The following is a 23,033-nucleotide window of genomic DNA, read 5'->3' as shown; positions in this document are numbered from 1 at the left end:
TTAGAAAACAAACATTATAATACAGTTATGAAATCCTTATTATCGCATTTACAATCAAAATGAAAAATGACAACAAAAAACAGAAGTATTCTTCTGTATTTCATAAAATGAAAAGTTAACAATGAGAAAATTATAAAGACTATCATCAACAGAACAATAATGGTTCGTATCACACTCTTGAACACTAAAATAAATCCAACAATCAGACATTTATATATACATATCATTGAATAAATTAGTTAATGAAACTTAAATGAATTATCTCAAATTCCCCAATTGGTTCCTCTTTTATCATTTATCAAACTCTGTAACGGGGCAAATGATCCGTAACCAATATCATACTAATTGTTCGACCAGTAATCATTTTACCACTTCACGTTCTTACTATTGACTTTAAACATATTGTACATTATTGTTATAAGTCAAAATACATTGATTTGTTGGAATGTAGAACATGCCTTACGCTACATTGTAAGTAGAACATTTTATTATCTTTTTTCTTCTCTCTGAATTCATGGAATTGGCAGATGCAGTTCTTTTGTTCCTTGCTAAGATGTTAAATGTAGAAACACCACCTGTTTTGTCTTTGGAATTCATTGTCAAAATTTGAATTTCATACTATTTTATAATGTTCATTTACGGTACATTCAAAGGTAAATTGGTGTTGTTGCCTAAAGATTGTTAGTATCATATATATATATAAATCACATTAAAAACTGAGCCAAGAGACATGCGTAAATTTAATGTAGTTATTAAAAACTGATATAAAGCGATATTTATAATTATTTCTTCAAACTTTCATTGGTTTAATTCAATTTTTAATATGATTTGTGCAAACATTGTAACTTGATAAGACGAAATATCTTCATTTATTTGTGTTTCCAAATATTCAGAGTGGTAAAAATAATAAAGCTTCATTATCAGTACCATTCTATTAACCAACATTTCGTTTAAAGTTTTGAAATTTGCAAATGGTCGATTTACAATATTTTAACATCAGGAAAGTATTGTCGCCTTGATATGTAGATTTTCTCTTTTGCTAATTTAGAATACCCATTAAACTTTATTTAGATAGGGAAAGGATCGCTATCTTGTCCCTGGCCGAAATTCACAAAACCAAAATCGTTGCATTATTGAAAGACCAATAATTTATAATGTGTAATATGATTAAAATATGAATCAAGTTTGTTGTAAATAGTTTGTTAACTATAAAACGAGATCCGAAAGTATAAGAATATTTGCTTTTTTGTCTATAGTAAACTACTGTAAATTTAACATTTCATTTATCAATTTGCTTATTGTAATTAGAATTGATAAGAAATGGCATCTGTAAAGTATTATACCTTGAGTGTATTAGCTTGTTAAATTTTACAACGGAAGCAATAATCATTACAACCGTCTACATTATAAATAAACTCAATAGTATTGTATTTTCAAAAGAGTGTGTACAATTTATAAGTTTTATTTGATAAATTTTCAGTGGGTACTATCCTTCAAATAGGCAGTTTTACTTTCAGGGACACATTTGGTTTGTGTTATTACAACTCTTTCAATTAAAGTTCATTGTATCATCGGTTCTAATCGTTGTTTGCACCTTTTCAGTGTAATGCTCTTGATAAAGTATGCTTATAATTGAGTCTTGCTGAAAATTATTATTTTTCCATTACACAAATGGACATCGATTGTCCTCATTTTCCCAGTTAATTACGTCATATATCAGGTAAATCAATTTATATATTTCTTGGAAACTATACCCCAGATTTTTAATCAAGATACACAGGTATATTTTAGGTCTTTTGTTTCTATCAAAGTTTTGTTCGCCCAAAAAATGTTAATCAAATATTTTGAAGAATTTTTAATTGATTACAGTGACTATGGTAAAACAAAGAAAATTATCAAATGTTTGACCTAATAAGCTAGCTATAAAACCAGGTTGAATGCACCGTTTTATACATATTGAAATGCCTCTCCCTAGTCAGGAATATGACGTTGTTTCCCTTTCGTTTGATGTGTTTGAACTTTCATTTTTTCTGTTTTAAATTTTCTTGGAGATCGTTTTTTTTTTTGTTATTTTACTCTTTGATGGTAAAGAGTTTCATTGTATTTTTCTTGATGGGATTTGGTAAGAATTATTCATTTGAAGTTGAGTTTAAGTTTAAAAAAACAAAAACAAACCCAAAATCACATATTGCAAACGACGAGAAAGAAAGATGGATAAATTTTACTTCGTGTTTTTCACCTATAAATCGGCCAATATATATCTATATAGTATTTATTTTAACAGTGGTCTTAAACACAAACACTCAATCATCAAACCCTGGAATGCAACTACGTAAATGTTACAACTGTACTAGAATAACTTTATTCATATGTTAGCACTGAAAACTATAAAAAAAATATATTTAGATCAAAACTTGTCTTACTTTGTTTATGTTTTCTCTTGTGATTAATTACAAAATAACGAGCAAAAGTCAAGAGGGAAAAATAACAAAGTTATATTTCGATTACCTCATAAATAAACAGCGCATTTTGGCGAATTGTCTAAAATCTTAAATATTTGTTTGTTTTAATTGTGATGAAGATTATAACACAATGTTGACTGCAGGACATTTTAACCATTGCGTATGTTTGTTTTGTTCACGCATCGTTGTCAATACAATGGAATTTGATGCTACTGTCGTACAAGTGAGAGGTTTAGCGCTATAAAACCAGGTTCATTTCACCATTTGCAACATAAGAAAATGCCTGTACCATATGACAGTTGTTTTCCTTTCGTTTGGTGTGTTTGGGCTTTTGATTTTGTCATTTGATAACGGACTTTCCGTTTCAGGGTCTGATTGGGTTTAATGAGTAGAGAATAATGGACAAGATGTGAAAAATAAATGGTTATAAATTAAAGAATAGAAAATAGTAGGCCCAACAAATGAAGAATAGAAAATAATGGGCAATTGTGAAGAGTAAAGGGCTAAAACATAAAATAGAGAAAAATAGGCCTTAAATAAAGAATAGACAATAATTGGGTGGTGAAATATACAGAACAGAGGATAATGAGGTGTAAATATATAAAGGGGAGCTAAATATAAAGAAAAAAAATCAGGGTGCTAAAATATAAAAAAAAAACCAGAGAAATTGGGGTTTTGGAATATAAAGAATATAAAGAAACTAAAATCCATCAAGAATTATAGAATAAAGAAATGAAGTACACCCTCCCCAAACCCAAACATCCATCATGATACTGTTGTCCTTAATTTAATCAGTAAACTCTCTAAGATACAAGAACATAACATTTCGATGCAATTTTGTTTTCTTGGCATTCCTCGTGTTCCTGTCTTAACGTTTACAGAGATAAAGAATTAAATGTTAAAAATGAATAAAATTAGTAACGTTGGTATTATAAACACATGGAAACTATTTTACTTGGCAAATTCTTAATGTAAAGAACCGAACAAACTTGTATATATTTTTAGCTGTTATGGCTCCTATGTAAAACAAATTGTTTTTACATTTGAAGAAAATTAAGATGTTTGCGAAATCAAGACATTGAAACAGATGAATTTACAATCAAAAGATAAAAGAAGTCTGGATTTTTGCACTTAGAATAAATGAGTTTATTTGTCTATTTGCTAACAGTAATGTAATTACATCAGGTGAAATATTTAATATGAAAGTAGAGTACAAATATAAGATAATATTCTATTACATGTATATGTATAAATTAATCCAAGGTTAAAAATGGGAATGAAATTTAAAAAATTGAATTGCACGAAATCCAAACGGAATAATACCTTTGACTTACACGTAACAATAATAAATAACAGGTAGAAAATAACAATAGAAGTAAGATAACAAAAAAATGTAAGACTGTAGGAATTAATACCAGGTGGTCGGTGGAAGCTTAGAAAACAACCAAACTATTTAAAAGTGTAAGGGTTTAAGAATGCAGGTATTGATTTCACGCGTTGATTTGAAAAATTAAAAATTACAAAAATACTGAACTTCGAGAAAAATTCTAAACGGAAAGTCCCTAATCAAATTGAAAAATCAAAAGCTCAAAAACATCAAACGAATGGATAACAACTGTCATGTTCCTGACTTGGTACAGGCATTTTCTTATGTAGAAAATGGTGGATTAAACCTGGTCTTAAAGCTAGCTAAACCTCTCACTTGTATCTCAGTCACATCAAATTCCATTATATTGACAACGATGCGTAGAAAACAAAAATAAGCAGGCATCCATATTATGTGATCTGGAAGGTTAGAGACCATCAATAGAATTGACAAAAAAGATATAAATCATGTAAGTATTGATATCACGTGATCTTGAAGGTAGAAAACAACGATAGAAGTGAACATGTAGGTATTGATATGATCAGGTGACCTGATATGGTAGAAAACTACAATAGAATTAACTTAAAAGATGTAAACGTGCGTATATTGATATCACCTTATCTGAAATGATACAGGAAAAAAATGATAAAAGTTAGCGGGTATGGAAAACACGGTTTAACGAAAGGAAGAACAGAACAATAGAACTAAACTAAAAGATGTAGGCACTTACTCATTGATATATCATGGGATCTGGAAGAGTGGACATATATATAAAGTAACCGGTTTGGTAATGGGTTAAGCTGCAACATATTGTCTAGAAATTAAAAAAAAACAACGTCAAATTGTATCTTTGGTAAAGCACCAATATATCTTTTGAAATTCTGGATTCCCAATGTTCTTAAACTTTGTACGTTTAATGGCCTTTTTAACCTTTTTGATTCGAGTGTCACCGATGAATCTTTCGTCGACGAAATGCGCGACTATCTTCAATATTATATATGTTCAAACTCTTTTAGGTCATTTTTTAGTAGCAATAAACAAAAAAACTATGTCAATTGGACATGCTTTGAGACTATATCTGCCCTTGAATTTTTACTAGATAACATTTTTGTTCGCTTTGGAGATTCCGTATATAGTCGGGTTAACGGAATTCCAATGGGGACTAACTGTGCACCACTTATTGCGGACCTGTTTTTGTATTGTTATGAGTTACAATTTATGACAAATACCAGCAAAGAACCATCGAAACAACATCTGATACACAAATTTAATAATACTTTTAGATATTTGGATGATATTTTGGCCCTCAATAATGACGACTTCAGTATGTATACTAAATAAATTTATCATGTTGAACTTACTTTAAATAAAGCTAATAATAATAATGACCACTGCCCTTTCCATTAAAGGAAAGCTTATTACTAAAATTATTCATTTTTAGATGGTGACGTTCCCTGGTCGCCATCTTGCGGTGGTTATATATCTCAACTTGTTTAGATTTTAACGAGAGAAATTTATGTATTACCGAAAAATTATTACACCAGGGTTTTCGATATCACAAACTAGTCAAAACATTTACTAAATTTTATCATCGGTATAAGGACATCATTCGTAAATATAGCTTAACATGCAGACTTCTTATACGTATTTCAGGTATGTCACATCCAATATTTTATGGAAATATTCTTTATAAAGCACAAAAATGTCAGTATTCACCTCAGAAGCTAACAAAACCTTTAAAAGACTTATTAAGAAGGGATATAGTTACGATACTGTTATCAGGTCATTAAAGATTGCATATTTTGGCGTTAATATTGATTCACTTATAGGGTCTTTGCATCGGAACTAAACAACACATTTATATAAACCAGTTGTTGACATGACACGGGTAATGTTCTTCTCATATATGTTATGATGGTATGATACTAAACCCCTCACGGGAAGGATTGTGCCTGATATTCATATGATGAAGACATAATCTTTCAATCAGTTTAATTGAAGTCTGGAGCTGGCATGTCAGTTAACTGCTAGTAGTATGATGTTATGTATGTATTATTGTCATTTTTTTTATTTTCTTTGGTTACATCTTCTGACATCAGACTCGGACTTCTTCTGAATGTTAATGTGCGTATTGTTATGCGTTTACTTTTCTTGATTGGCTAGAGCTATAGGGGGAGGGTTGAGATCTCATAAACATGTTTTACCCCGCCGCATTTTTGCGCCTGTCCCAAGTCAGGAGCCTCTGCATTGAAGACCTGTTGGTGACCTTCTGCTGTTGTCTGCCTTATGGTCGGGTTGTTGTCTCTTTGACACATTCCCCATTTCCATTCTCAATTTTAATTTTATTCTACTATATATGATGAGTTTATTTGTCACTCTTATGTTTTAATGGTAAAACCTTACTTCGAATGATATATTTAAATTTAACAATACTGGATTAATAAAATAATATTTATATTCAAGAGTATTTTTACCTTCATGGGACGTTAGTTTGAGGGAATGAAGGTTCTTCATCTATAGTTAGAATGAACAAAGACAAATCTATTTAAATTCCTCTTTTTGCTTCAAATACTTAAATTAAACAGATTAAGCAATGATAATGTGAAATAAATTAAGCAAATTAAGCAATGATAATGTGAAATAAATGGATTAAAACAATTATTGAAAAGTGCTTTGGATGGAATTAATTCAATACAAATTTAGGACGATACCTTTTAGCTGGTGGAGATTTATTTCCCCGAGGGTATCACAAGCCCTTGCCAGTAGTCAGCAATTTTTTGTGCTGACATGAATTGTCATTGATATGGTTATATTTATAAATTTACTGTTTACAAAATTTTGGAACTTTTTGAAATACTAAGACTTTTCTACCCCAGGCATAGATTACCTTAGCTGAATTTGGCAAAACCTTTAGGAATTTTGATTCTCAATGCTCTTCAACTTCGTACTTTATTTGGCATTTTTAACTTTTTGGGATTCGAGCGTCACTGATGAGTCTTTTGTAGACGAAACGCTCGTCTGGCGTAAATACAAAATTTAGTCCTGGTATCTATGATGAGTTTATATATAAGGCAGTATGAAGAAAAGAGTGATATGTTTGTGTGCGGACATTGGCTAGTAAAGAAAACCCAACTTAGTTAAGAGGTATGGTCCTAAATATATTCAAAGTGCATTCATATTGAACAGACAATGGAAGGATACTTTTACTTCATTTGGTTCCTTGTGGAAGGTTGTCTCATTGGCTCTAATATGTATTTCAAACATCAAGTTTTAATTTAATAGTACGAGAATGCCAAAACGACAGCATGTTTATATAGTTATCAAAGGTACCAGGATTATAATTTAGTACGCCAGACGCACGTTTCGTCTACATAAGACTCATCAGTAACGCTCATCTCAAAATAATATGAATATGAATCCTGTTTTGTTCTTGTCCATAGTTATCAAAGGTACCAGGATTATAATTTAGTACGCCAGACGCACGTTTGGTCTACATAAAACTCATCAGTGACGCTCATATCAAAATAATATGAATATGAATCCTGCTTTGTACTTGTCCATACTAGATTTGAATATACTAGTAAACATAAAGAAATGTCTTTTTCTTTTTCTATATATGTTTGAACTAAGGAACCGAGGCAATCTTTTAATTCATTTTACATTGAATGGATGAAACTTCAAACAGATTCCAATATATGCACGTTCCTCAATTACTACAGTACTAGTAATATAGATTCCGCTGACTTTTATCATTGTTATGGTCCGAATTATATATTAACTGTTTACAAAACTGTGAATATTTGAAATACTTATGCTTTTATCAGGGTTGGCAAAAACCCGGGTTTTATGAGTATTGCCCAGCCCAGTGGGAAATACTGGAAAAACCCGGGTTTTACTGGGTTTTAGTGGGTAATACTGGGCAATACTGGGTAATATAAAATATTTGTCTGAATTTTAAAAAGGATTTAGTGATAAACACAAATGCAATATAGTTAATAAGATATGTATACCCTATTTTGTTTGTTTAGCATTTGTCTAGATTGGCAAACTGTAAATAGAAAGCAAATAAATCATTTTTTTTCAAATGAATATAGCTCCTATTAAGAATTAACAATTACATGTATTAAAGAAACATCACATTAAAATAATGTATATGTACTGTCACTAATTAATAAGTAATAATTCAGATTAAAACACAGATTTGTTTATGTAACAATAATCAGTCCTTTCAATTTTATAAGTGTTAATGGCATGACCCTGTAGGGTGTTTATTTAGCAATATGAATGTATAACAATTAAAATTAACAATCCACTTAAACACTGTAATAAAATGCATTTTTCAAAGTTTGGATTATTGAAACAATACTTGGTAATTAAAAGGTATCTTTAAATGTGCAAATCTTGTATTCTGCCTACATATAAAGAAGAGAATGAAATTGAATTTTCTAGAAATGACTGTCAATGGTTATCTGTATAAAAAGTATATATTTAGCAGTTATACTATGAAACTATAACAAGTCTTTACTATTTTGTGTTAAAATAAGCTTGAAAAATCATATTGCCCAGTAATGCCCACTATTACCCATTTCTGGGAGTATTGCCCAGTCCGGGAAAAGCCGGGTTTTCCCGCCCGGGAATTCCCGGATGGGTAATACTTTGCCAACCCTGGCTTTTCTACCTCAGGAAGAGATAACCTCGGCTTAATTTGGCAAAACAATTATAGGAATTTTTGGTCCTCAATGCTATTCAACTTCGTACCTTATTTAGGCTTTCAACTTATTTTGATCCAAGCGTCACTGATGAGTCTTTTGTAGACGAAACGCGCGTTTGGCAAAAATACCAAATTCAATCTTGCTATCTTTGATGAGTTTATTATTTTTGTGAGTTTAAGTCGATCAGTTTTTACCCTGGTAGAGGCGATTTTTAATTCAAGATACACTGAATGAAACTTAAACAAATGATATCGGATATGTTCCTTACGTCGTAACTACAATCCCCTTCCCTTTCATGAATGTGACCTCCCGAATTAGACTATTTATCGGATTTGTTATCACATAAGCAACACGACGGGTGCCACATGTGGAGCAGGATATGCTTACCCTTCCGGCGCACCTACGATCACCCCTAGTGTTTGGTGGGGTTTGTGTTGCTTATTCTTTAGTTTTCTATGTTGTGTCATGTGTACTATTGTTTGTCTGTTTGTCTTTTTCATTTTTATCCATGGCGTTGTCAGTTTGAGTTTGACTGTCCCTCTTTTTTAATTCTAGATACACCACATGAAGGAAACTAAAATATTGCCAAAATCTTTCTCGTTATCAAAATCTTTCTCTATAAATACAGCACTAGCAGTAAAGATTCCTTTGACTTATTTTGTCGTAAGTTAAAGTCAATCAATTTTTACCTTGGTAGATGCAGTGATGTTTAAGCACCAAATTCAAAGTAAATCTATCGTAATGGAATCTTTTATACAATTACAAAAGATAATATCATTCTATGATCCTTAACATTATTGTTCAATCTACAATATATAAAAATCAGTAATTAAACAAAGCCTATCCAGACGACCTATTGACATATTTAATGATTAGCCAAAATTCGTCTTTATATCAATATTTATTTCTCGTTTAAAGACATTTAATAGCTAAATTGAATGAAGTATAATTTTATACAAAGATAAAATATTGAATTTAATGTTTAACTTGTATTGTTTAGATTAAACATTCAGTATAAAAGGTTGACAGTATTCATTGCTTCAGATGGGGAACATACAGGGAATACTTTAAACATAACTGCCATTATGGAGACTGGTCATTAAGATAAGGAAGATAACTCGTATTATTTTGATTTAACATTTATTATTTATAAATGTTGACAGAATTTAGTTATTTCTTATAGGTAAAATGTCAAAATAGGGGTACAACAGTCAAACTTGTGTAATCTTAATCACTATAAAAACAAACAAATATGTAACAAAGAAGCACAAAAACGGCATATAAATAAAGCACATAATCATTAGCAAATGAAAGGCACAAACATTTATCATAGCACAAAAACACAAGGAAGGGATTTATAAGGACGGATCCACGTCAGATGGATATCAACAAAAATAGACTAAACAGTAAAAGTAATATTAATAAAGAAAATTAAAGGAAAACTATAACACATTATTAAGATGGTAATTTGCAATAGCACAATAACACAATGGCGGGATGTACAAGTACATAGCCACGTCAAATGGATATGATTAAAATAGACAAAACAAAAGTAATATTCATAAGGAGAAATAAAAGAATACTATAACACGTTATTAACATGATAAAAAACGTCATTAACCAGAATCTATACTCCAAGACTATCGTGATTATTTGTGAATTGTTTTTAGAAAGTAATTTGATGTAAATTTAAGAATGTTAGGCGAGTACATCCAGGTTGAGTTTTAAGTCCATTACATTTAACTTCATCCATTATACATTTCAAGGAATCATAAAGTTTGGATGAAATTAAAAATATACAAATAGTTCCAATTCTGTCATAAGTAATGCTTCAAAGGCCATCACACTTTGAAGATTACCTTAGTCGAGTTTGGCACAATTATTTGGAATTGCGGACCCTCAATGGTATTTAAACTTTGTAACTATTTGGCTTTTATAACTATTTGATATAAGCGTCACTGGTGAGTCTTATGTAGACGAAACGTACTTGCGTACTAAATTATAATCCTGTTACATTTGATAACAAATTTTAAAACAGCAAGTTACATTTACGTTACACTATTCAAATAGATGTCATTTACAAAATACCTTAATAGCATAAACGATCTGTGTTGTTTTTTCAATGGCTTCAATTTACACGTTTGATAATACCGAGGAGGATAAAATACAACATCCGGATAAGCTCCATTTACATATTTTGTATTTGTAGCTGATGGCAAAATAATGACGATAAAAATGCAATCAAGGTTTTACCGGAAATGGATTGTCATTGATAGAAGTTTGACAAATGTAAATCCCTGCATTATCAACATAGAATTTTATTTTGATTTCTAAATATGTTTGTTAATTATTTGTTTGCAGATTTAATGTGTTTTAGTGGTTTTCATTTCTGACAAAACGTTTCCACAAAATGTACTTCAAAAACAAAACGTTGCAAAGTTTACAAAAGGTGTGTTTCGTGTACTACAGGTTCCATGATCAATCACATAATAGTCTCACAAACCATACAGTTGGTTGTGTTTTTAAAAAATGTCACCCTGTGTGTGCATGAAAGACCCAGCTTTTTAGTATAGTTTTTATAGTTTAGTCATTTTAGGCTACGTAGAGAGTTGTGTCATTGGCATTCGTGATTATTGGCATTCTTTATGCATCTTCTTATCTTTATATACAGCCCTATTTTTAGGGAAAGCTAACAGACGCTACTTAAATCGTTAACTTTTTAAATAGCATAAAAGGCTGGTCCGCGTCATAATAATAGATTGATTGTGTCCTCTTTATTTCTCATATTTTTTAAAATCTTTTTTACGTTCGTAAATATTAGAATTAAGGATGGATATTCACCGGAATAAGTGTAAAACAATATAGTAGAACAACAAAATAACAAGGCCACTGCACTAATGAGTCTTTTGTAGACAAAACGCGCGTATGGCGCAAATATAAAATTTCAATCCTGGTATTTATAATCCTGGTACCTTTGATAACTATTTATGATGAGTTTATCTAAGAGACAATAAATTGAATCTGCTTATTTGGATAAAAACAAACTTGACTGAACACACTGCAAAATGTCTAACAATACTTGTATGCAAGAGACAGCAACATAAAAAATAGGAACATACAGTGATAGGACAAAAGTGAGTTCCCACTCAAAAATATCCTATCATTTCAACCAAAATCGAAATTTTTCAAAAAATTATTACCAAGTAAATCTACGAGCGGTTTTATAAAATAGATACAATAAGATGCAGAAATGTCTGAAGTTGTATTGTTTATTTAGCCATAATTTTGGTGAGATTTGTTTTCACGGACAGAATTTACTAACCTTTCAATTGCATTCGACATGATTAAAAATGGACAGTGTGTGCGCATGCTAACCTTTCAATTGCATTCGACACGATTAAAAATGGACAGTGTGTGCGCATGCTAACCTTTCAATTGCATTCGACACGATTAAAAATGGACAGTGTGTGCGCATGCTAACCTTTCAATTGCATTCGACACGATTAAAAATGGACAGTGTGTGCGCATGCTAACCTTTCAATTGCATTCGACACGATTAAAAATGGACAGTGTGTGCGCATGCTAACCTTTCAATTGCATTCGACACGATTAAAAATGGACAGTGTGTGCGCATGCTAACCTTTCAATTGCATTCGACACGATTAAAAATGGACAGTGTGTGCGCATGCTAACCTTTCAATTGCATTCGACACGATTAAAAATGGACAGTGTGTGCGCATGCTAACCTTTCAATTGCATTCGACACGATTAAAAATGGACAGTGTGTGCGCATGCTAACCTTTCAATTGCATTCGACACGATTAAAAATGGAAAGTATGTGCTAACCTTTCAATTACTACACTATTAAAAATGAATACTCTCTCCTTTCTCATTTGATTTTAAGAATTTACGCAAAGTACTTTTAATATAAAACAGCATCCACAACATTTATATTGTACAGTGTATTCACTTAAATATTGAATTACTGACTTGCCAAAAGTAAAGTAAAATAATTCAGAGTTATCGCACTTTATTTTGAATTTAAATCAAGTATAATATTATTACAATGTAATTGCATATACATGTATTATGGTTAATACGCGATTTATTTAAATAGAAATATATTTCTGAACCCTCTTGATTACACAAAAGCTAAGTTTTAAATATAAAGCAATTATAGTATATATTTTATTGTGACACTTTTACATAGTGTGTAACACAACCAACAATTCTAATAAAGAGATATTTAAAGGCCAATTTCAACTAATTGTAATTCAAAATTAGAAAAATAAACAAAAGGTTTAATCTTTTCTAAAAAAATAGGGTTTGACAAGTTAATTTTCTAGCTTGAAATCACGTTAACACAGCTTTGTGTATTTTCATCGAAATAACGACATTAATGTTTCTGGTGATTGCTTTAAATGCACGGCATCACAGCTACATGTGTATACTTTTAAATGCACGGCATCACAGCTACATATGTATACTTTTAAATGCACGGCATCACAGCTACATGTGTATACTTTTAAATGCACGGCATCACAGCTACATGTGTTTACTTTTAAATGCACGGCATCACAGCTACATGTGTATACTTTTAAATGCACGGCATCACAGCTACATGTGTATACTTTTCAATGCACGGCATCACAGCTACAGGTGTTTACTTTTAAATGCACGGCATCACAGCTACATTTGTTTACTTTTAAATGCACGGCATCACAGCTACTTGTTATTCTCGTGGGATTTTGTCTGATGCTTGGTCCGTTTCTGTGTGTGTTACATTTTAGTGTTGTGTCGTTGTTCTCCTCTTATATTTAATGCGTTTCCCTCGGTTTTAGTTTGTTATCCCGATTTTGTTTTTTGTCCATGGATTTATGAGTTTTGAACAGCGGTATACTACTGTTGCCTTTCTTTATCTACATGCGTTTACTATTAAATGCACGGCATCACAGCTATATGTGTTTACTTTTAAATGCACGGCATCACAGCTACATGTGCTTACTTTTAAATGCACGGACGGCATCACAGCTACATGTGTTTACTTTTAAATGCACAGCATCACAGCTACATGTGTTTACTTTTAAATGCACGGCATCACAGCTACATGTGTTTACTTTTAAATGCACGGCATCACAGCTACATGTGTATACTTTTCAATGCACGGCATCACAGCTACAGGTGTTTACTTTTAAATGCACGGCATCACAGCTACATTTGTTTACTTTTAAATGCACGGCATCACAGCTGCTTGTTATTCTCGTGGGATTTTGTCTGATGCTTGGTCCGTTTCTGTGTGTGTTACATTTTAGTGTTGTGTCGTTGTTCTCCTCTTATATTTAATGCGTTTCCCTCGGTTTTAGTTTGTTACCCCGATTTTGTTTTTTGTCCATGGATTTATGAGTTTTGAACAGCGGTATACTACTGTTGCCTTTCTTTATCTACATGCGTTTACTATTAAATGCACGGCATCACAGCTATATGTGTTTACTTTTAAATGCACGGCATCACAGCTACATGTGCTTACTTTTAAATGCACGGACGGCATCACAGCTACATGTGTTTACTTTTAAATGCACAGCATCACAGCTACATGTGTTTACTTTTAAATGCACGGCATCACAGCTACATGTGTTTACTTTTAAATGCACGGCATCACAGCTACATGTGTTTACTTTTAAATACACGGCATCACAGCTACATGTGTATACTTTTAAATGCACTTCATCACAGCTACATGTGTATACTTTTAAATGCACGGCATCACAGCTACATGTGTATACTTTTGAATGCACGGCATCACAGCTACATGTGTATACTTTTAAATGCACGGCATCACAGCTACATGTGTTTACTTTTAAATGCACGGCATCACAGCTACATGTGTATACATTTAAATGCACGGCATCACAGCTACATGTGTTTACTTTTAAATGCACGGCATCACAGCTACATGTGTTTACTTTTAAATGCACGGCATCACAGCTACATGTGTATACATTTAAATGCACGGCATCACAGCTACATGTGTTTACTTTTAAATGCACGGCATCACAGCTACATGTGTATACTTTTAAATGCACGGTATCACTGCTACATGTGTTTACCTTTAAATGCACGGCATCACAGCTACATGTGTTTACTTTTAAATACACGGCATCACAGCTACATGTTTATACTTTTAAATGCACGGCATCACAGCTACATGTTTATACTTTTAAATGCACGGCATCACAGCTACATGTGTATACTTTTCAATGCACGGCATCACAGCTACAGGTGTTTACTTTTAAATGCACGGCATCACAGCTACATGTGTTTACCATAAAATGCACGGCATCACAGCTACATGTTTAAATGCACGGCATCACAGCTACATGTGTTTACCTTTAAATGCACGGCATCACAGCTACATGTGTATACTTTTAAATGCACGGCATCACTGCTACATGTGTTTACCTTTAAATGCACGGCATCACAGCTACATGTGTTTACTTTTAAATGCACGGCATCACAGCTACATGTTTATACTTTTAAATGCACGGCATCACAGCTACATGTTTATACTTTTAAATGCACGGCATCACAGCTACATGTGTATACTTTTCAATGCACGGCAGCACAGCTACAGGTGTTTACTTTTAAATGCACGGCATCACAGCTACAGGTGTATACTTTTAAATGCACGGCATCACAGCTACATGTGTATACTTTTAAATGCACGGCATCACAGCTACATGTGTATACTTTTAAATGCACGGCATCACAGCTACATGTGTTTACTTTTAAATGCACGGCATCACAGCTACATGTGTTTACTTTTAAATGCACGGCATCACAGCTACATGTGTTTACTTTTAAATGCACGGCATCACAGCTACATGTGTTTACTTTTAAATGCACGGCATCACAGCTACATGTGTTTACTTTTAAATGCACGGCATCACAGCTACATGTGTATACTTTTAAATGCACGGCATCACAGCTACATGTGTTTACTTTTAAATGCACGGCATCACAGCTACATGTGTTTACTTTTAAATGCACGGCATCACAGCTACATGCGTTTACTTTTAAAAGCACGGCATCACAGCTACATGCGTTTACTTTTAAATGCACGGCATCACAGCTATATGTGCTTACTTTTAAATGCACGGCATCACTGCTACATGTGTTTACTTTTAAATGCACGGCATCACAGCTCCATGTGTTTACTTTTAAATGCACGGCATCACTACATGTGTTTACTTTTAAATGCACGGCATCACAGCTACATGTGTTTACTTTTAAATGCACGGCATCACAGCTACATGTGTTTACTTTTAAATGCACGGCATCACAGCTACATGTGTTTACTTTTAAATGCACGGCATCACAGCAACATGTGTATACTTTTAAATGCACGGCATCACAGCTACATGTGTTTACTTTTAAATGCACGGCATCACAGCTACATGTGTTTACTTTTAAATGCACGGCATCACAGCTACATGCGTTTACTTTTAAAAGCACGGCATCACAGCTACATGTGTTTACTGTTAAATGCACGGCATCACAGCTATATGTGCTTACTTTTAAATGCACGGCATCACTGCTACATGTGTTTACTTTTAAATGCACGGCATCACAGCTACATGTGTTTACTTTTAAATGCACGGCATCACTACATGTGTTTACTTTTAAATGCACGGCATCACAGCTACATGTGTTTACTTTTAAATGCACGGCATCACAGCTACATGTGTTTACTTTTAAATGCACGGCATCACAGCTACATGTGCTTACTTTTAAATGCACGGCATCACAGCTACATGTGTTTACTTTTAAATGCACGGCATCACAGCTACATGTGTTTACTTTTAAATGCACGGCATCACAGCTACATGCGTTTACTTTTAAAAGCACGGCATCACAGCTACATGCGTTTACTTTTAAATGCACGGCATCACAGCTACATGTGCTTACTTTTAAATGCACGGCATCACAGCTACATGTGTTTACTTTTAAATGCACGGCATCACAGCTACATGTGTTTACTTTTAAATGCACGGCATCACAGCTACATGCGTTTACTTTTAAAAGCACGGCATCACAGCTACATGTGTTTACTTTTAAATGCACGGCATCACAGCTACATGTGCTTACTTTTAAATGCACGGCATCACAGCTACATGTGCTTACTTTTAAATGCACGGCATCACAGCTACATGTGCTTACTTTTAAATGCACAGCACTACATGTGCCAATTTTAAATATGTGTCATAGGATTGGCTTACCCTCCAGATGCACCTAAAACATTCCCGGTTTAGGAAGGGGTTCTTTGCTCAGTCTTAAGTTTTCTATGTTGTGTTTGTATACATTACTAGTATATAATTTATGGTTGTATGTCCTTTTGTAGTTTTTCGTTATTTTGCCTTGCCATTATTAGTTAATTTTCGATTGATCAAGAAACGAAAATGTAAGATGACATCCGGTGTTTATTTTCAGAGTGTGAATTTTACTTCTATCTTCAAATTACTTCATAGACATTTTGTTGAACATTCATTAGTTCTGAAATGGTTTCAGTTTTTGTCCAGATTTGCTCAAACTTCGAGATAACACAAATGTCCGTAAAGTTTAATGTCTTACAGACTGGTTTGTTTTTCTATTCTTAACCAGGTACGAGAAAAATTCGAGTTTTAAAAGCACAGGTATAATGTAAATCGTCTGCACTTTAAGGTAGCAGACAGATTTAAAATAAATCACTTTATCTGTTTATAATAAGTGGGTATTTTTAAATGGTTCAACTGTGTATTTACTTTTAATACATGCATCGGTAGTTCTTTTTAGCGTTAATTCATTATGAGCAATACACCATTTTCTTACGACTTTTACCGACTGTTGACGAAAGATTTTTGGCCTGATTATTAACAACACTGCCGTATTATTTACATACAAACAATATGTTCTATTAATAATATTGGGATATTGTACATAAACAATGGTTTTGGTCAAAATGTAAGTACACACGTATCAAATTCCATTTCTTTTCATAAGAATTACGGTCATGTGCAACCGATCGTCTGCGGGTTGTAAATAAATATACTAAATACTGGTAGACGTGTTACTATTTTAAGCGGCGTTCTTCAAGATGATGATAATTTACACACGCTTGTCTTATTCTGTCACAGTTAGAAACTCCTTCCTGAGTAATCTCAAGACATATTATGTTTTGAAGATTGAGTGTTTCGCTGCCAAGTTTAAAATAATATACAGTAATGTTCTAACCTGTTCTAGTACAAAACAGTTGGTAACTAATTTATTGACCTCGTAAAGGTTACACAAGTAGACAAACTTCATCCTGATTCTGTACACTAAATCGCCCAATCGAATGTCTCTAATACAATAGATTTGCAATGCAGGGACCATGCAGTGACAAAGCAGTCTTTTTTAAAAAGAGGTTTTAACACAGAAGTAAAAAAAGAGGGATCAAATATATGTCAAATGCATTGATCGTTAAAGAAAAGGGTATATTCGCCACTGCATTGCATTAAAAATCACGTCGGCATCAACGGGATAAGGTTTTTCTCCTTTTTTAAGTTTGAAATCGTTTTAATTCCATTCGGTGAACATTACAATGGTACGAGTTGCAGTAATTCCGTGGGTACAAGTTTACATTAATCTCAGACATTAATATCACATTCTGCATGTTTAGGAAGGCCTGGGTGGGGTTAACAGAATAGAAAATATTGCACCAATACTTCAGAAAAATGGATAAAGATAGAATCATATTCAAAACAGTGTGGCTGTGGCCATGCATTGATTGACGACCTAAATTATCCCTTTGACTGGGACAGATTATGTGAACGTTTGTCTGTAACGACCACGGCTCACTATGTACTTATTAAAGACACTTTAACTGTGGGGTCACCAAAGGTTCTCAAAACCTTAATAAAGTCATTCGAAAAATTAATCAGGAATAACACGATGTTTTGATTTACATCAATAATATAAATCAAAACATAAAGGTTATTCCTGATTATTTTTCGATTTTTTAATTATTAAAGGCGTTAAGAACCTTTGGTGGCCCCACAGTTTAAATTCTATAATAAGTGAGTAGTGAGCAGTGATCGTTATAGACAAACGTTCACCTAATCTGTCCCAGTCAATGGGATAATTTAGGTCGTCAATCAATGGCCACAGCCACACTGTTTTGAATATGATTCTATGTAGAATAGAGAAAACAAATTACAATTTATACGCATTATACCTATTGTCTCATGACAAATAGGCGTGACCAAAATCTTTTTTGTTTTAAATATTAAACTATTTATGTATCCACTTCAAGTTTCCACATATTTCACATTCTATAGAAAAAATCTCGGTTTCTCCTGCAACTACAACGTGACTGTGAAACTAACCATCATTTTATGACAATTCAACCGACTACACTTTAGAATTACCCCTTTTGCAGGTTGCAGTCACCATATCTCCGTATTCTAACTTAGCATAGATTGTCTGTTGAAGTTAAAGGTTCTATTTGTTCTATAAGCCTGTGTTACTGATTATAAAAAGGAGATGTGGTATGATTGCCACTGAGACAACTCTGCAAAAGAGATGAAGACAGCTCTCTCACAAGCAACAAAACATAAACTGTAAAATAATATGGGCATACACTACAGGCATTGGGACACATTCTACTGCATCACTATGTTTAATATGTCGGTCTGTCGTAAAGGATGATATGATGTTATTAACCCATGTCACGACATCAGGTGACTATGCGGTATGGGTTTTACTCATTGTTGAAGACCGGACTGGGACATATAGTTAATTTCTGTCAATTGGCTTCTTGTGGAGAGTTGTATTATTGACAATCATACACCTTCTTATTTTTATAATCAGACAAAACATAACAGATCTGTACTGTACATAACCCACTTGCTATTAAGCATCATGTACTTGGTTACAAACCTAGATAAATCCGATGTGAAAAGACTAACCAAGGCTGTTTTTTTTTTTTTTTTTTTTTTTATATATATAGCCTATATGGTCCAAATTCCTAGGGGCAATGGGGTGGCTATCAAATAACACTCGTCAGGAATTTGTTGTTTTAGAATATGGAATTTTTATTTTGAAAAAACGCACATTAAAACGTTATAATTTGTTTTAATGATACAATGATACGAATCTTATTGAATATTGCTTATTGTAATAAGGATTATTTGGCTCAGCAACGGACATTCCGGCTACCTCCGCCAATCGAAACTATTGCAACGAAATAGCCAATAGTACAGAAAGTACCGTTTCATATAACCAATAAATGAATGAATGAATCAACTAATTATTTTTTTATCTTTACAGCTTGGATAAAGTTCTTGGACCTATCGGTGTTTACGAAGGCCATCGAACTGTATTTGACGATAACTTCATCGATCGATTATGCCATTATTACACGATTATTGGACTATTTTTCGGTACAATTCTCGTGGGAACAGCCGAATACGTCGGTAACCCTATCGAGTGCTGGTGCCCTGCTGAACTCAGTCCGGAGGAAGTAAAGTATGTGAACTTTGTGTGCTGGGTTCAGAACACCTACTATATCCCGCCATTTAAACCTGTTCCTTATGAATATGAGTTCCGATACAGTAACACAATATTTTATTACCAATGGGTTCCACTGATACTACTGATAATGGCGGTTATATGTAAATTTCCTCGATTGGTATGGAAATATATGTCTAATAGGTGCGGAGTAGGAATTAAGAAATTAGTTGAATTGGCCAAACAGACGCACCTTAATTCAAAAGAAGACCGGGAACAAAAATTAAAATTTGTTGCTCAGTATATCGATAAATGGTGTGTCAATGTTCGTGCTTATCGTTCAGGAATTTTTGCTCCAACTCGTGAACAGGCTGCAAGCCTGTGTGACATCGGCTGTGGACGTCACCATGGAAACTACCTGATTAGCATTCGTATAATGGTGAGAATTATGTATTTTGCTGTTTCATTCGGACTTCTCTTCTTTCTTAACGAATTTCTTCAAAATGATATATATGTTTACGGATATGACGTCATAAATAAATTCTTGGCTGGCCAAGATTGGTCGTTAAATCACGTGAGATTTCCAAGAGTCACGCTCTGTGACTTTGACCTTCGTCAGTTGTCAAACATTCAGAGGTACACGATGCAGTGCGTACTTCCGGTTAACCTTTACAACGAAAAACTATTTATAATCCTATGGTTTTGGATGACTTTGATATCAGTGATGTCCTTTCTGAACGTCATTTATACGCTTATCGTCGCTCTAATGAAGAAGCCGAGGAAAAACTTCATTAAAAAGTATTTACGACTCAACGAACTTTACGAGAAGAGAGAACGAGACGCATTAACTAAAAAATTACTACAAAAATTTGTAGATTTGCATTTAAAACATGACGGAATATTTCTACTACAACTCATGTCAAATAATGTGGGCAGTGCCGTAATGGGAGATGTTATAAAGCATCTATGGGACCTATATCGTGATAGGCAGTTCCAGATCAATAACGGGACAGTCCCCAAACCTGCCGATAAAAACTCTTACGTGTCTTATAGAAGCAGTAATGGGACATTATCAAAAGACTTTAAAAAGACGCTAGCAAATGAAAGTTTTGTATGATAACAGAAACAACATTTAGAGATGAAAGTATTTTTTTAAAAGAGTAAAGCACACACTAGCTGTCGTTTTAACTTGTGATACTTAAATTGTTATACAGCTACTATGATTGTCTTGAGGATTGTCTTTAACATTTTGGTTGTGTTAATTAAAAAAACATTGCACCTGGCATTTTTTTGGTGCGAAAACTAATGTGATAAATCATGATTTGAATGAGATCTAAACCTGTCAAAAAAAAAAAAAACTGTCACTCAGTTATTTTATTGTAAGTTTTTTTTTATCATCATTTCAATATTTTCTACATTTCACCAAATAGCAATACGGTAGTGTTCTTGCTAGAATTTTTAATAAGATGGAAGCTTAAGGTAGACGTTGTGTTGAAAATGGAAAACATATCTCATTTCATCTACGATTGTACATGTATACAGTTTGAAAGCAGAGGAACTGAAATCAGAAGACTTTTACATAAAGTCTGTAACCATAGGAACTGAAATCAAAAGACTTGTTTACATCTGAACATATATACTCACCGACCGTGCGAGGGCTTTATAGCCAGTCAAAGTCGTTAAAAAAACATATACATGTAATATATTTTCCACTCCATCCATTACATTTTTTTTTATTATTATTTTTCACGCCACACATTACATGCATTACATATTTTTTGTTTTTGTATTTTATTACTTTATTTTGCATTTCATATGTTTGTGCATTTATTATTTATTTTTTTGAATTATATTTTTATGTATTGATTTATAATCACTTTTATATTTTGTTTTTTTCTGAAAAAGATATTGTTTTGTAGATGAAGATTTGTTTATTTGTTTAATAAACTTTTTGGAAAATCTTTTACATCTCTCAGAATTGTTCCTTCAATTGCTACATCAAATATTGTTCTATTGTTACACAATTCTGTGTTACTGCCGGTAGAGTTTTACAGTTGTTGTACTAATTATTTCTTAACGAAACGCAGCTGTCACTTAACATAAACGAGTTCAGAAGAATATTTCATTTTTATTTAAGACAAACACTTTACGAACAAAAATATTAGCTCATTAAGATACACCGACGTGCCAGTAATGATTAGAGGGGCATATAACACATAAATCTCAAATAGCTATGCAGACGATAGTATAGTATTAAAGTTACAATAAAATCAGTGTTTCAATTACGATTTTTCCTCACCGGTAACATCCCTCCGCATTATTTTATTTTTATCATAACAAGCATTTCCGATATTTTCTTAGATAAAGTCTCAAGTAATTGCCATGTGTGTTTTAAAAAATATAAACAAATATACAATGTACATGTATACAAAACCTAGTAATAAGCCAATCAACTGCTTTCGGTGAAATGTTTGCCAAAATGAAGATTAGGATTAATCGTTTAGAAAGTCTCGCTTTGGATTAAACGTTAATAAATCAAATATATAAGAAAATCTCGTTTTGGATTAAACATTTATAAAGCCCCGCTTTAGATTATACGTTTTGAAAGTCTTGTAAAGATCTTTTAAAATGTGTAGAAAGTCGCTTTGAATGAAGCGTTTTGAAAATCTCGCTTTGGATTAATGTGGAAGGTGTTTTAAAGTTCAGTGGTAAATATCTCAATTCTCATTCATATTCAGGTCGAGAACAAATTCAAAATAGATACAACAGAAGCAGTATGCGTCATGTGATTGGGTCGAATAGCATTAATTTACCCTCTTTGAGCCAGTCTAATGCTGGAAAAAAGGGTAAATTGGACAAGGGACAGTAATAAACGTCCCAAAATTGCCACCTGAGGGCCCTTTCAGAGTTTTGCAAGCGTTCTTAAGGCACTGAAAGCGTGGCAATCACTGATTACGAGACATCAGATTT

General features: G+C 32.9%; 1 protein-coding gene across 2 annotated transcripts; it reads left to right on the top strand.

Annotated features, from left to right (window-relative positions):
- Positions 1–354: 354 nt before the first annotated feature.
- Positions 355–22,026, top strand: LOC143059508 (innexin unc-9-like). 2 transcript variants are annotated; one of them, XM_076233016.1, is made up of 2 exons: positions 355–471; positions 19,884–22,026. In XM_076233016.1, the coding sequence occupies exons 1-2, from the start codon at positions 455–457 to the stop codon at positions 21,178–21,180; spliced, it is 1,314 nt and encodes a 437-aa protein (XP_076089131.1). In that variant the 5' UTR covers positions 355–454; the 3' UTR covers positions 21,181–22,026. The 2 variants fall into 2 exon arrangements, with proteins under 2 accessions (XP_076089131.1, XP_076089132.1); XM_076233017.1 differs by lacking the exon at positions 355–471 and adding an exon at positions 17,396–17,537.
- The last annotated feature ends 1,007 nt before the right edge of the window (positions 22,027–23,033 follow it).

Source organism: Mytilus galloprovincialis, chromosome 14 (assembly GCF_965363235.1).
Source record: "Mytilus galloprovincialis chromosome 14, xbMytGall1.hap1.1, whole genome shotgun sequence".
Taxonomy (NCBI): domain Eukaryota; kingdom Metazoa; phylum Mollusca; class Bivalvia; order Mytilida; family Mytilidae; genus Mytilus; species Mytilus galloprovincialis.
Note: the sequence above shows the minus strand (reverse complement) of the source record. Positions and strands in the feature narration are given on the sequence as shown.